The sequence below is a fragment of the Mobula hypostoma genome, chromosome 9, assembly GCF_963921235.1.
Source record: "Mobula hypostoma chromosome 9, sMobHyp1.1, whole genome shotgun sequence".
Classification (NCBI taxonomy): domain Eukaryota; kingdom Metazoa; phylum Chordata; class Chondrichthyes; order Myliobatiformes; family Myliobatidae; genus Mobula; species Mobula hypostoma.
Genome location: NC_086105.1, coordinates 99926556 through 99941934, shown reverse-complemented (window position 1 = coordinate 99941934; position 15379 = coordinate 99926556). Strand labels below are relative to the sequence as shown.

At 40.1% G+C, this 15379-nt stretch overlaps 1 protein-coding gene across 1 annotated transcript in view; it reads right to left on the bottom strand.

Annotated features, from left to right (window-relative positions):
* Window positions 1–12582, bottom strand: part of flii (FLII actin remodeling protein) — a 64790-nt gene extending 52208 nt beyond the window's left edge. Inside the window, exons 1-8 of the mRNA XM_063058774.1 lie at window positions 12483–12582; window positions 9528–9638; window positions 8499–8570; window positions 7939–8019; window positions 5851–5936; window positions 2302–2463; window positions 1602–1705; window positions 218–393 (exon numbers count right to left, since the gene is read on the bottom strand). Coding sequence (XP_062914844.1) covers window positions 218–393; window positions 1602–1705; window positions 2302–2463; window positions 5851–5936; window positions 7939–8019; window positions 8499–8570; window positions 9528–9638; window positions 12483–12545 — 855 coding nt within the window. The 5' untranslated portion in view covers window positions 12546–12582. The remainder of the gene's footprint in view (window positions 1–217; window positions 394–1601; window positions 1706–2301; window positions 2464–5850; window positions 5937–7938; window positions 8020–8498; window positions 8571–9527; window positions 9639–12482) is intronic.
* Between the last annotated feature and the right edge of the window lie 2797 nt (window positions 12583–15379).

The following is a 15379-nucleotide window of genomic DNA, read 5'->3' as shown; positions in this document are numbered from 1 at the left end:
CAGATGTTTGTTCCAGACAATGTACAATCATGATTTAAAATAAATTAGACAACAGCCAACACCACTTAATTTGTAAACATTCTCAAATGAAACTGCAGATTAATAAAGCAAGAACAGAACCATAAAAATAAGCATCCAGAGCAATAACTGACATCATCTTTCATGCTGATTGTCAGAACAGGCAAGGCCCATCTTTAAAACAACTTAACCATCATACAGGAAGTGAAGTGAGTTGGTTCCGGGAGAGATTCAGTGTGTCCAGTTGCGTCCACTGATCAATGCAGAGCGAGAGCTCAGAGATCTGATTTGTACTGAGGTTCAGCCGCCGCAGAGATGAGAGGGTATATAAGCACTCAGGTACACGGCTAAGGTCATTACAAGACAAGTCAACATCTGGGAAATAAATGACAACATTTTTAAGATTTGAAAAGTTATGTTTGTTTGATCCTGCTCAAATAAGCAGAAACTACATGTTAAGTTGATTGGCAGGCACTTATAATTTGAAAAAACCTTAAAATGAATCTCAGAAGTACTTTATCACCCTCTACCTGGACATCAGTTAATATTGGGAAGAATGAGCCAGGCATCATTTCTAAAATACCTTGTTTGGTTTATGGAGGCAATTCTGTACCAGAGGATGATCCTATGCACCCCAGTTCCAGTAGCAACATTTCAGCAGTGCCAAATGATACTACCACCACCACCAGTGCCCTTGGGTGACATTATTCTCTGTATCCTCCTCAGGAGGATAAATCCAGGGCATTCCTGGTTGTTTCAATTTTACTTCTGGGGCTCTCTTACAGCCCAGCACTAATTAAAAACAGCACATCGATTCCACATCATGACAGGAAAAAATAAAATATATGATAGCTGTGGGTGATACCTGTGTTAATGGCATGCAAAGGAAATTGGCCAGAATTCACAAATCAATACCAAAAATCTGAGATACAGAATAAATTCCCTCACTGAATTTGTGGGGGAAACGGTATATAAACAATATCTTTCAACTTGTCTCTTGACACGTGTGCTGAGAGTGCGGTGTCATGATACAGACTTTTTAGGAATACAATCCTCCTGTATACAGGAGCTGCCTGTACTCATCTCTTCTTGAGGGAGAATCATAGAGACAGGGGTCAGAACAAAGAGGGAAAGGGATGGTTGCCAGCCACATTCAACAGGACTTGCACAAAGCAATTGAGATAGACACAGTCACAGATCAATACTGACATAACCAAATACTACAAATGAGTAACTGAACAATTGCACACTGTAAAATTCTGGCACATTCCCACCCAGGATGAGGACGAAGGTCAGCAATATCAGGCCAAGAAATAGAATTACGGAACAATAGCTTAGTGCAATATGAAATCCTGGTGTAGCACAAAGCACCAATGAGCAGAAATAGGGAAGCCTACAAGTACATAAAGCCAAACTACCAGATGGCCACCAAAACATTGGGCTGTATAAAATTTCAAAGTGGAAGGCACACATAATGCCAGATTTGCAAGTAAAAACATGTAGGAAAGGAACAGTCTTTTAAAGGAACAGGTTGACTAAAATGTGAAGAAGCAGTTTAATTTCACAAAAAAAGTTAAACTTACCTAACAAACCAGACAGGCTCTCTAAGCTGGTGGGCAAGTTACTTTGTGTCCGTTGTGTATTTCTGAGATGCAACGTTTGTAGAGCTGACATTGCAGGAAGCTGCCTACAAAAGATTAGTACAGTGAATTATACACCCTGCTAGAATTCAGTCAAGACTCCTCAGTTCCACAGGATACCACACAAAATCAACATGCACTATAGATAACTGCTTGGCTGTATAGTAAATGGTCATAGTTCAAAACTATCATCTCTGTAAAGGTGCTTCAGAATCATACCCATGTGAAGCACATAAGATTGTCACTTGATCCAGTGTCAGGATTTATCACCAATTACCATTGTGTTGGCAGTTATAACTATTGTGGATGGTGACACAAGAATGTTGTTTGATAGAATGGTCCTGTTCCTACTTCATTAGTGTGTGCCAAAAGGCCTCAGGGAGCAGTAGAATAGGGGAAAATTAACTCTTGAACTTTATCTGTATCTGAATACCCCATGGTTCTGTGCACTCCACGAGGGTCATGCATTGACACAAAGATGGCTCATCACCCAAAAGGACAATATTCACAGTATTTGACAATTTCTGAAAGGATTTTCCCTTTTACTACAGCATTCATTCATCTAAATAATTCATCATCTTCTGTTACTCTTAATTTATGGCATAACATTAAACAGAGCAATTTGCTTTTGGTTACCCCTTACCGCATTTGTGCGTGCATGAGTGGGTTGTTATTCAATATCAGTGTTTGAAGATGAACCAAGCGTCTCATCTGAGGAGGCAAACTCTCCAACTTATTTTCACTCAGGTCCAAATACAACAAATCAGTGAGATTTATGAACAGCTGGTTTGGGATGTTGTCAATACTGAAAAAGAAAACAAGGTGATAAGAGCAGGATTATACAATATTCAAGTACTGGGACAGAAAGCCAAACAACGTAGCAAAAGAATTATATTGCAACAAAGCTTGCTGATGCACATATGAATCATAGATGTACCTGTGGAAGGCAGTATCAAGGTGGTTTTCCCTGCTGTGTGTATGGGTATAGGTAAAATGAGAAAGTAGTGGAAACTTGGTTGGGTTGGGTTTGGTGTGGTCAGAAATAAAAATCAACAAGCAGCCAGCCTCAGAACTTCAATAGCAAAATCCAGAAAATAAGCTCCAGCAGTTAAAGTGCTTATGTGAGCAAGGAGGAACTTTGGTCCTGCAGTTCCACAATACAAACTTTTATCTTCAATACCCTATTCATGATTGCCCAATCTTCAACTAGACAGAAGAACAAATTGGAAAAAATAAAATACATACAAACCTCAGTAAAATAGAAATAAATTTTTTAAAAATCTACTACTACAAATGTTCCTTTGTTCAACAAAAAATAACAGGGAATTATAGACCAGTGAGTCAGTCTTACATCAGTAGTGGGCAAAGTATTGGAGAGGATTCCTAGAGACAGGATTATGAGCATTTGGAGAAACACAAGATTAGCTTTATTTGTCACATGTACATTGAAACATAATGAATTGCGGCATTTGCATCTTCAACCAACATAAATTGGGGATGTATTTGTGGCAGACTGCAAGTGTCACCAAGTTTGCTGCACTAGATAGCATGCCCACAAATTACTAACCTTAACCCATATGTCTTTAGACTATGAGAGGAAACCAGAGCACCCCGAGGAAACCTATGCAGTCATGGGGAGAACATACATACTCCTTACAAACAGCTTTAGACTGATTTACAGCTGGCACTGTAAAGTACTGCACTGGATGCTATGCTACCATGCCACAACAGCCTGATTAGGGATAGTCAGTGCAGAAGTCAGGGAAGAGAAAGTCTTCACACATGAACCTGTGAACTTTTCAAGGAAATTACAAAACAAATTGAAGAAAGTACAGCAGAGGATGCAGTCTATATGAATTTTAGTAATGCGTTTGATAAGGTTCCCCATGGCAACCCATTCAGAAAGTTAAGGGATGGGATCCAGGGAAACCCGGCTGTGTGGAGTCAGAATTAGCTTTTCCTTGGCAGAAATGCTTAATATGAGAGGGCATAATTTTAAGGTAATTGAAGTATAGGTAGAGGTAGCTTTTAAAAAAATAATACAGTGAATTCTGGTTAATTGAACCATCGGTTATTTGGTGCAGCCGCTTATTTGGGACAAAACTTAAAGAACAAAAACTAATTGAGAAAATAGCCGGGATTCCCTTTGTTTATTTGGGACACTATGTCACTTAACTGAGACAAACATTTTCTAACAAGTGTCAGTCGCATGCATGTCATGGAACTATGAGACACCGCACTGGATTTAGAGCGAACAGTTTCTAAATAGTATCACTTGTGTGATTTTTGTCAGTCAGTTGATGAATAATAAACAGTAACAACATTCAGAACTGTGGTGATCACTGCAGTTTTAAGCATTCCAGCTTGAAGATGCCAGTAGCGACTGGGAGTGAAAAAAGAAGTGATTTCACTTCTTCAAGTTAGGAACTATGGAGAACGTGAAGGCATCAACAATCGTCTTGAATGTTTCAATTAAAATGAAGACTTGGAGGATACAATCATCAAAAGCACTGTTTGAAGGCAGTCCACTATCTGCACAGAGGTATCTGCGCTGATGTTGTTCATTTACAGTCGGTGTTCTTTTGATTGACTGTAAATGATGCACACTAAATTCCTCCGTCAATAACTATTAGAAACTAATACAGTTTTATAGTACTGTAGTGGTCCTGGTAATGTTCTAATTTATTCTGTATTTCATTTAAATAATTTCTTACCCAGTTGAACTTTAGTTTGCCTTTTTTTTTTAAAAAAACCTTCTTAACCATTTTTTAAAACTATTTTCATGACGCTTTGGCTAATTGGAGTAGCCATTTAATTGGACCAAAATATACTAGTCCTGATGTGTCCCAATTAACGAGAATCCATTGTATATGCAGAATGTGGTGGGTGCATAGAACGTGCAGTAAGGGATGGTGGTGGAAACAGATACATTAGAGACACTTAAGACACTTAAAATACTCTTACACATGGATGAATGAAAAAAGGTTGAGCCTATGTGTGAGGGAAGCGTTAGGTTGAACTTGGAGTAGATTAAAATGTCGACACAACACTGTTGGCCAAAGAGCCTAAATTATTTATGTGCTTATTATAAATCAGAATCAGGTTTATTTTCACCGGCATGTGACATGAAATTTATTAACTTAGCAGTAGCAGTTCAATGCAATACATAATATAGAAAAATAATAATGTAAATCTTATTCTGTATACTTTATACAGTATACATAAATTAAAAATCATGCAGAAAAACAGAAATACTACATATTAAAAAAAAGTGAGGTAGTGTCCAAGGGTTCAACGCCCATTCAGGAATCAGATGGCAGAGGGGAAGAAGCTGTTCCTGAATCACTGATTGTGTGCCTTCAGGCTTCTGTATCTCCTACCTGATGGTAACAGTGAGAAAAGGGCCTGCCCTGGATGCCGGAGGACCTTAATAATAGACACTGCCTTTCTGAGACACTGCTCCCTAAAGATGTCCTGGATACTTTGTAGGCTAGTACCCAAGATGGAGCTGACTAGATTTACAACCTTCTGCAGCTTCTTTCGGTCCTGTGCAGTAGCCCCCGCCCCCACCCCCATACCAGACAGTGATGCAGCCTGTCAGAATGCTCTCCATGGTACATCTATAAACATCTATAGAAGTTTCTGAGTGTATTTGTTGAAATACCAAATTTCTTCAAACTCCTAATTAAGTATAGCCACTGTCTTGCCTTCTTTACAACTGCATCAATAAGTTGGGACCAGGTTAGATCCTCAGAGATCTTGACACCCAGGAACTTGAAACTGCTCACTATCTCCACTTCTGATCCCTCTAAGAGGACTGGTATGTGTTCCTGAAGTCCACAATCAGCTCTTTTGTCTTACTGACGTTGAGTGCCAGGTTGTTGCTGCGGCACCACTCCACTAGTTGGCATATCTCACTCCTGTACACCCTCTCGTCACCACCTGAGATTGCTGATGGTTGTATCATCAGCAAATTTATAGATGGTATTTGAGCTATGCCTAGCCACACAGTCATGTGTATATAGAGAGTAGAGCAGTGGGCTAAGCACACACCCCTGAGGTGTGCCAGTGTTGATCGTCAGCGAGAAGATGTTATCACCAATCCGCACTGATTGTGGTCTTCAGGTTAGGACGTCAAGGATCCAATTGCAAGGGGAGGTACAGAGGTGCTTACTATGAGATTCATGCCTACCTGTTGTGACTCAAGTTGAGCACCAGCATGTTTTTAGCATTCTCCAGCTCCCTAGGAATCTCAGTTAACTGATTATAGCTGAGGTCCTGAAACATAAAATCCGCATTAATCAAGTGCTTTCTCAAATATAGAGTCAATAAATTCACTCCTAAAAATTGATATCCTTGGGTCCCACAGAGATTGCCATATTTTTGCGTAGAACTCATTTTCAGTGCTTGCCTAGAGTTATTGTTGCTAACAACTGCAGCATTAAAGGAGATAAAAAGCATGGGAATGAAAAATAAATCCTGTCTGATCACTGAGTTCATATTTAACAAAATACCACTCAAGATATTTAGATATACTGTAAACACATGGGTTGTGAGAGGGACTTGGGTTTCATTCTGATCTCAGCTTCTGACTGTGTGGCGTTTACAAGTTTTCCCTGTATTTGCAGATTTCTATCAGGTGTTCTGATAATTCCAAAGACACGCTGGTAGGTTAATTGGTGACTGTAAATTATCCCTTATAGCAGTTAGATGGAAAATGAAGACCGTTTGATAGACATGTTGAGAGTAAATTGCAGGTTCACAGGGAAATCAGAGAGAAATAAACTAATGGGATTATTCTGCCACAACTTGCAGGGACTAGAGGGGCTGAATGGTCTTCTGTATCATAACATGCAAGAAAGAAACACAGGATAAACTAGCATTTTGCTTGTTTTGCTTTTACTCTTTAAATTAAATATACACTATCTCACAGAAATGGCACAGGTTTGAAGAGATTAGAGTTATAGTTATGGTCTTACGGAAGCAACAGTGGAGCTTCCAATCCCGTGTCTTGTGTCCTTCGAAATATTGTGAGTTCTTCCCCACCAAGCTCCCCCGCCAACAACCCCATTCTCCCTGAAAAATTACACCTACTCTAGTTTTGACAGGAGAAAATTCAGTGAGATCATTCATTTGTAAAACATTCAAAAACATCAGGAACTGAATTCGTCCCCCCCATTTCTTCCCACCGATCTCCCTCCTGGCACTTATCCTTGTAAGCAGAATAAGTGCTACACATGCCCTTACACTCCCTCCCTCACCACCATTCAGGGCTCCAGACAGTCCTTCCAGGTAAGGCGACACTTCACCTGTGAGTCAGCTGGGGTGATGTACTGTGTCCGGTGCTCCCGATGCAGCCTTCTATATATATATATATATATATATATTGGTGGGACCTGGCGCAGACTGGGAGACCGTTTCGCTGAACACCTACGCTCTGTCCGCCAGAGAAAGCAGGATCTCCCAGTGGCCACACATTTTAATTCCACGTCCCATTCCCATTCTAATTTGTCGTCCACGGCCTCCTCTACTGTAAAGATGAAGCCATACTCAGGTTGGAGGAACAACACCTTATATTCTGTCTGGGTAGCCTCCAACCTGATAGCATGAACACTGACTTCTCTAACTTCCATTAATGCCTCACCTCCCCTTCGTACCCCATCCCTTATTATATTTACTTATATAATAAATATATTTACTTATTTTTCCTCTCTCTCTCTCTCCCCCCCCCCCACTTTTTTTCTCCCTCTGTCCCTCTCACTGTAACTCCTTGCCCATCCTCTGGGCTCCCCTCCCCCTTTCTTTCTCCCTAGGCCTCCCGTCCCATGATCCTCCAGCCTCATATCCTTTTTGCCAATCAACTTTCCAGCTCTTGGCTCCATCCCTCCCCCTCCTGTCTTCTCCTATCATTTCGGATCTCCCCCACCCCCTCAAATCTCTTACTATCTCTTCTTTCAGTTAGTCCTGACGAAGGGTCTTGGCCCGAAACGTCAACTGTATCTCTTCCTATAGATGCTGCCTGGCCTGCTACATTCACCAGCACTTTTTATGTGTGTTGCTTGAATTTCCAGCATCTGCAGATTTCCTCATGTTTGAGGATCTGAATCTTCTAAATTTGTTTTATATCAAATATTTAACAAATAGAAAATAGATCTATAAAAATATTCCTGACTGCTTCCCTGGCTTTACGCATTTGGTATTAAGTCCTCTTCAGTAAGAAAAACACATACCCAGGACAGATTTTCCCCATACTACCTTATAACAAATCATCTCAACATACCAGCACAGAAAGATCATCCAACTGGAAAATGTCATCAGGAACACCAGAATTTTTCAAATTATTAGCTCGAGCAACAATGGCCTATAGAGAACAAGGAATATTACACACAATGACTCTTCCAGATAGGGCAGCAAAAATGTTTTAACTTGGAATGGGTGGGGGAACAGAAGCACCACAAAAGTACCAATGGTCTGAAGATTTGACTAAATTACAAAATCAAGAGTCTAAATACTTCCATGAACTATACATAATGCCCACCTTCTAAATGCAGCTTAGTTACAACTTCAAGCTCTTAAACTTTAATGTTCAAAAGTTCATTGTAATCTGGAGACCCCAAGGATCAGGTACAATGTGTTATAATGACCCCAATGAAACAGAAAAATCTACAGAGTCTTGGAAAGCTGAGTTAGGAACATGATTTATGAAGGGAACATCTATAATAACGCATAACACTCTGAAAAAGTTCCCCTTTAAGTTCCATTTTAAAGAGCTGATTATTTCAAGAATTGTTAGAAATAGTTCCCACAATCCTTTACAAAATGTTGTACCTCATTACTCACCCGTAAACAAGGCAGGCTAGAGAGCTCCCCATGAAGCGTTGTCAAACTATTATGACTCACTGATAAGTGTTCCTACGTTGAAACCAAAAGCTTCAAATTAGAGCAAAGTAAACCATTCCACATTTTTTCTGTCCTTAAAGTACACTTTGAAAAAAAATACTGCACAGAAGCTGGACCTGTTTTGTAAACAGACATGCACGGGGAAATAATCTACAGTTCTAAACTTTACTTAACCAAGATCTCAAACCCCAAGTGTAGTTCTGAACGACTGTAACTATTATTAGACAATTTGCAGAAGTAGTCTTGGTCCAACTAACAAAACAATTTCATCAGAAGTAGCAACATTTCCTAATAGGGGTGACACAAACTGGAGATGACTTCCACATTAATTGTTTCCTGTATTATCCTTTAAGTATAAATACAAACAACTAAAGAGATACCAGATCATAGGAAACTTCACCTTGGCTAGGTCCTTCCACCAATGCATAAATAAGCCCAAATGTGTCTCATATCGAATGGTGAACAATGGCTGAACTTCAGGCGATTTCCACCCTAGCCCATTGATGTCAATTTTAGCATTACAAAGCATTTCCCTCCCTTCAGTGCAACTTCAAGTCCATTCAATTCAGAAACTGGAATTAATTACAATTGGAACAGTCTCCACATTACTCGTGATTGTAAAAAGATACTGGACACGCACAAGGTAACGAGCATGAGTTTTGTCCAAACTTCCAACCTTCGAAATAATTTTATGACAAATTGATTTACTGAATAGCTGGTCATTTTCGACTGCCTGGCTGCATTTTGTAAGGACATACTGTAACTTAGTTGCAATCAGAAATTCATTGTTTGAAATCCACAAAATTCATTGTGCACAAATCAAAATGGATCGCATATCATACACACCTATTGAAAATATATATTGAACTATTCTTAGAGGAGACATTGCTCAGTGCTAAAATTAAGGATGGAAGGTGAGGAACAAAGAATACTTATGGACTGGATTTTGTATTTCAATACAACACTTACTAGTTTATGGAGAGAAGCCAATTCCTCTGGTAAGTAGCAAAGTCCAGTCCGGTTCAGTTTCAGCCATCTCAAACTGCTCATGCATTTAACGTGTTCAGGAAAATAACCACCCTTTGCAAAAGAAGAAACATATTAAAGTATGCAGCTCCAAAATGTGCCCTGGTTAGGCATCAACAGATTTCAAACGGGCTTTAATTTTGCTAAAATAACATCAACTACTTCCACAAGCTATACCGTCAACAAAATTTCAAGACTGTATTCAAAATGTCAAAGGGATTGACTAAAAAGTTAACCACTCAGTGACATCATCGGAAAACAAAGCCTCAGTTTTCACGTTTACACCAACACTAACACTTCCACTTTGCTCAACCATCCACTGTCTTTGAAGTTGATAAGACTGCTTTTCTGGCAGAGACTTAGAATTCAAGAACCTAATTATGAGTGCAATGAAATTTCAAAACAAGTTTAACCTTAAATGTTTTAGCCATTACGTCATTGCTAAAATGTACTTAGCAAGTATCCCTGCCACTCTCCACAAACCAGCTCATACATTCTCCGTCTCCTGACGTGCTGCAATGCAAGATATAAAGCACCCATGTATTGCACAGCCATATCCCATTAACAACAATAATAAATGATCAGATTAGTATCTACGAGACGTTGACCAAGGGATTAAAAAGTGAAACAACTTCTGCCTGTGATTGGGCAGTTTAGCTAATGCACAAAGTAAATGGCACCATGCCCGGTTTCACAGGGTATAGCCACAGAGCACATGAGATTTTGGCCAGTCAAGAGACTGGGTAACATGGGGGTGGGATCACAAAGCAGGGAAGAGGAATTTAATGCTTAACTAGTGAGCCGATCTATTAAATATAGACATGGTAGGGCACTTCAGACTCACAGAATGCATATTGCATACCCTGCACGTGCCGCAGGGAAGGTTTTGGATTCCTGAGGCATCAGGTAAAGTTACGGGGAATGTAGGAGCTACGTATTCAAAGAGGGTCCAAAGGAGGTTCACGAAAATTATTCCAGGTTTGAACAGCTTGTCATGTGAAGAGGATTTGCTAACTCTGTGTCTGTATTCACTGGAATTCAGAAGAATGAGGGGTGAATACAGGCACCACTCTCTGGCTAATGCGCAGAACAGAATACTATAAGACATGGGAGCAGAATGAGGCTATTTGGCTCATTGAGTCTGCTCTGCTATTTCATCATGACTGATCCATTTTCCCTCTCAGTCCCAATCTCCTAACTTCTCCCTGTTATATAAAGAGCATTTGACAGCACCGTGCCCTTGGTCACTGGAGTTCAGAAGAACAAGGGGTAACCTCATTGAAACCTATCGAATGGTGAAAGGTCCTGATAGAGTAGATGTGGAGTGAATGTCTCCTATGGTTAGAGAGTTTAAGATTGAAAGACACAGCCTCAGAATAGAGGAGCAATCTTTCAGAATGGGAATGACGAGGAATTTATTTAGCCAGAAAGTGAATCTGTGGAATTTGTTGTCACAGACAGCTGTGGAAGCCAAGTCTTTATGTATATTTAAGACAGAGGTTGATAGATTCTTGATTGGTTAGGGCATGAAAAGACAGAGAAAGAAGGCAGGAGATTGGGGCTGAGATGAAAAATGGATCAGTCATGATGAAATGGGGGAACAGACTGGAAGAACCAAATGGCCAAATGCTGCTGCTATACCTTATGGTATTCTGTGCTGTGCATTTATATGTATTATGGTAACTAGTCGTATTAGTAGGGGCATGATAAAAGCCAAGGAAATACACATTCATGCTTCTATTGTGGCAGTTTGTAGCTTGGGACTGCAGAAGTAATAATGTTTGCTGAGATAATGCTCAATGCTTAATGGTATGTTTGCTAATTGTTAATAAAGGATCGAAATAAGGAATTCAACTCTTTGGAACAAGCACTGGAGCTGTGGACATGTCATGCAAGTAGAACAACTCTGTCTGGAGTCACAGGCTGGCAGAAATTTTTTTTTTTGATTTTGGATCAATTTTGCCGCTACATGGAAGATGGGAACTATAAAGGTCAGACAAGCTACACCTCAACGGAACTGAGGCCAACAACCTCAAAGGGATATTTGACAGTGCTGAAATGGGCTTGATGGGTAATTAGTTAAGGGTAGATTCAGAAGACAGAAAAACGGACTTGGAAGTGTAAGACAGCATACTGGCAAGAACATTTAAAAGGAAATGCAAACAAAGGCTGGAAGTTAAAAGGAGTCAGGCAGTATGTACTAGAATATAGCAAAATGGATCAAATATACCAATAACATAGGGAGATCAGGGAAAAACACATTGCTGTTATTACTGAAACATACTATTAAGTTGGGTAGAACTATTTAATATTCCTGCTTATTTGGGCTTTCAGACTAATTAGGGAGGAGCTGAGAGAGAAGGGGACTAAAGAAAAAAGTGATGAGGCATTAATGGTCAAAGAAACAATTAAGTCATTAAGATTAAGAGTTAGAAAATAAAGTTAATCTAGTTTCTAACTTTTCCAACCAACATGTACATGAAGGGCATGATGTGTTATTAAAATTTGCACAATTTTATGATTCTCCATTCAGCAATACCTCCAGAAATGTTTGTTTCTAACAACGTACATTTGCCAAAAAACACATATCAACAGTTTACAGAAAAAAATAAGCTATTATTGTGTAACTGAGAGCATTAACATAACTTTCCAAGAAGACTAGTCATAAAGTTAAATAAACATGGAATATTTCCATGAGAAAAATGAAGAAAGATCAGAGGGAACTGCAATATACTACATTACAGTACTTTACTATTTATAAACACCTTGGGCCTAGGCTACTTACCTCACCCAAGCAGACTGCTACTCAATAATGAAATTCCAATACCACACTACCAACTAGCCACTAGCTCCCTTCTACGCCAAATATTTATATTCACCATGGTGTTACCGACTTACTTTGAAATCATTTCCACTGAGATCCACACCTCTGATGAAAGGCAATACTCCAGTGGCAGCCATGACCGCTATGACAGTCCACCTCAACCTACCATCATTAACCCCGCCCTTCCTTCGCAGGTTATTGGCAGAGACCAGTCACCAAGGCGGGACCTTACTGATTTTAGGAATCGTTATTGGTCTACACGCCTATCAAACACAAAGCCTTTCGAAAAGGTTTGGTTGCACGATAGCCGTCCCGTTTCCGGATGTGAGACAAATTGTCTGCCTTTTTCTGATTGGCTAGTCTAAGATTACCGTTTACTGATTGGGCAGGAGAAACGTTCGTCACAGTGTGTGGGCGGTTCCTTCTGTCGGGCTTCCAGAGAGTCCTAGTGGACGTTAGCAATTAAGTTCAAGATTCGAGATTGTTTAATGTCATTTCCCAGTTATAAAGGATAACGAAATAATTGTTACTCCAAGATAAAATACACCACAAAGATAAATAATAAACGACAGTTTATATACATAGATTGATTGTGCGTCCATTAAAGTGACTCTAGGCATAGGAATGTCTCTACAGAAGATGACTGACAGGAAATGATAAGACAGTGGTGGCTGGTGGGTGGGGGGGTCCAACTGCTATTTATGTTTAAGTGTTGCTCTTCATTCCTGACCTGGGTGGAATTCCCCACTGAACTTGAAATCTTCGGATTTCATTGATTTGTAGTCTCATTAAAAGGAGGTTATGTCTAAAACCATTTTAGATGCAGATCCTGCAGGTGCCGGAAATCTGAAACACAATAGAAAATGCTAGAAATATTCAGCACGTCGGACAACAAGTGTGGTGAAGGAAACATTACCAATTCTGGTCCAGAACTCCTCGTCAGAAGTGGAAAGGAAAGAAAACGATGACAACAAAACTAGTAACCCACCATTCAACCATTTGGAAATACTTATGGTGCATCATCTGGCTCACCAGGAAGTATCCTTCTGAAGTACTGGATAATATTTGTTTAAAAATTACGATTCTTTATAAAATGGATTTGCAGCTTGGTGCTGCTATTATAGCTGTTTGTCATCCATCTGGACAGAATACAATTATACTGCCCAGAATTCAGAATGACTTCAAACACATTTTATTTTAAACTTCAAAGTATACTTCTTTATAGAAAAAATCTAAAAATTTATAAATTATAAATTTTATTAAAGTCAACAATGTAATTATTTCCTTTATGATCAGTTATCCACTGGTAAGCTTGAAACCAAATAGTTCAAAAGGTTTTATCATAAAGTTTAATTAATTTGTTTGTAATGGCAGGAGGAATCTGAGCTGTGCCCTTCCCCATAGAGCACTTACAGTTTTTTTCCTAAAAAGAAAACATAATTTCATTTATGTATTTACAATGTTGCCTTCTGTAGTCAATCCCAAAATGATTTATTTTCAGTGAAGGTAAGTAGAAACAGAATTAACATGAGAATGCAAAGTTGAGGTTAAAGTCATAAAGTTGGAAGAACTCAACAGGTCAAACAACATCTGTGGAGGCAAAAGGTGCAAGTTTCAAAAAAGGTGCAATATTCAACACAAACTCAACACAGAATGATACAAACAGCAACAACAGTAACAGAACAAAACAAAACAGCAACCACAACTCAAGCCCTTTTCCCACCCCCTCACACACACAGACCTCTAACCACAGGACACCTCTGAGCCTCCAGCCCTTGGTCCTGGACTTTCAAACTCTCAGACATCGGGTCTCCAAACTCCAGTCTCTGGTCCAGGCTCACCCTCTACCTCTGGACTCGCTGACTTCAGTCCTTGACCTTCCAGGCTCTGACTTCATCCTTTGGCTTTGCCCTCCAAACTTCACTGACCTCCAGATATTGATCCCAGGACTTGCCGGTCACAGGTTTGACCTACAGGCCTTGACCCTAGACTTGCCAATCATGGGTTTGACCGTCAGGCCTCAAACAACCTCACCTCTGGGATCACTGGTCTTCGACATGGAGTGCCTCGGGGGGGGGGGTGTCACTGGCTGTTGTAACTCCCACCCAAATGGCCATGGATTCAGCAACCTGGCAATTACTCAGCGCCTGCCAACCTGACCTCTGGATCGCTGACCTTCGACCACAGAGTGTTCCAACCTAGACTCTGAACACATGCTCCTGCCCTGACTCTTCATTCTCCCTCATCCCTGTTCCTAAACCCTAACTCCCCTTTTGTCCCAAAAACCATCCCCAGGAATCTAGGTCGGAGCCACGACATTGACAGACATTGCAGCTCGGTTCCAACTTGATCTGAGCACCACGGCTCCTGCCCAACGCTTCATTTGCTACCCCTGACCTCTAACTAGATTGGACCAGATGTTTCCCAAGGATTGTTAATCTACATAGAAGTAGAGGCCAGTCATTTAAATCTGAAATGAGAAACTTCCTGCAAACTTGGGGATAAGTCTGCAAGACATGGCAACAGATAATTGGGAAAGCATTGTCCTTCTTGCTAATAGAAGTCATTTGTTTGTGAGGTGTTATTGGCGTAACCTGTGCAAGTAAATGTAAATGTTGTATGTTGTGGGTGCCAATACAACAATGGAAGGAATGAATATTTTTCATTTGCTAGTTGGAATAGGACAAGATTGGATATTCATGTGTTAACTCCCACAGTCAAAAAAGCAATTTGTGTTCACTGTCCTGCCTTGCTCCTCAAGTCTTCTGGCATTTAAGGAGCCCGATCTCAGTACATATCACTACCACTGCACATGGGTTAATGAACAGATGGGAAAATAATTGTTCACCGCTTTTTCCCCCAATTGCTATTCTTGGTGGTGTCCCACTATGGTTGACAAGTACAAGAGGTGATTGATAAGTTCGTGGCCTCGGGTAGAAGGAGTCAATATTAGAAAACCTAGCACATTTAT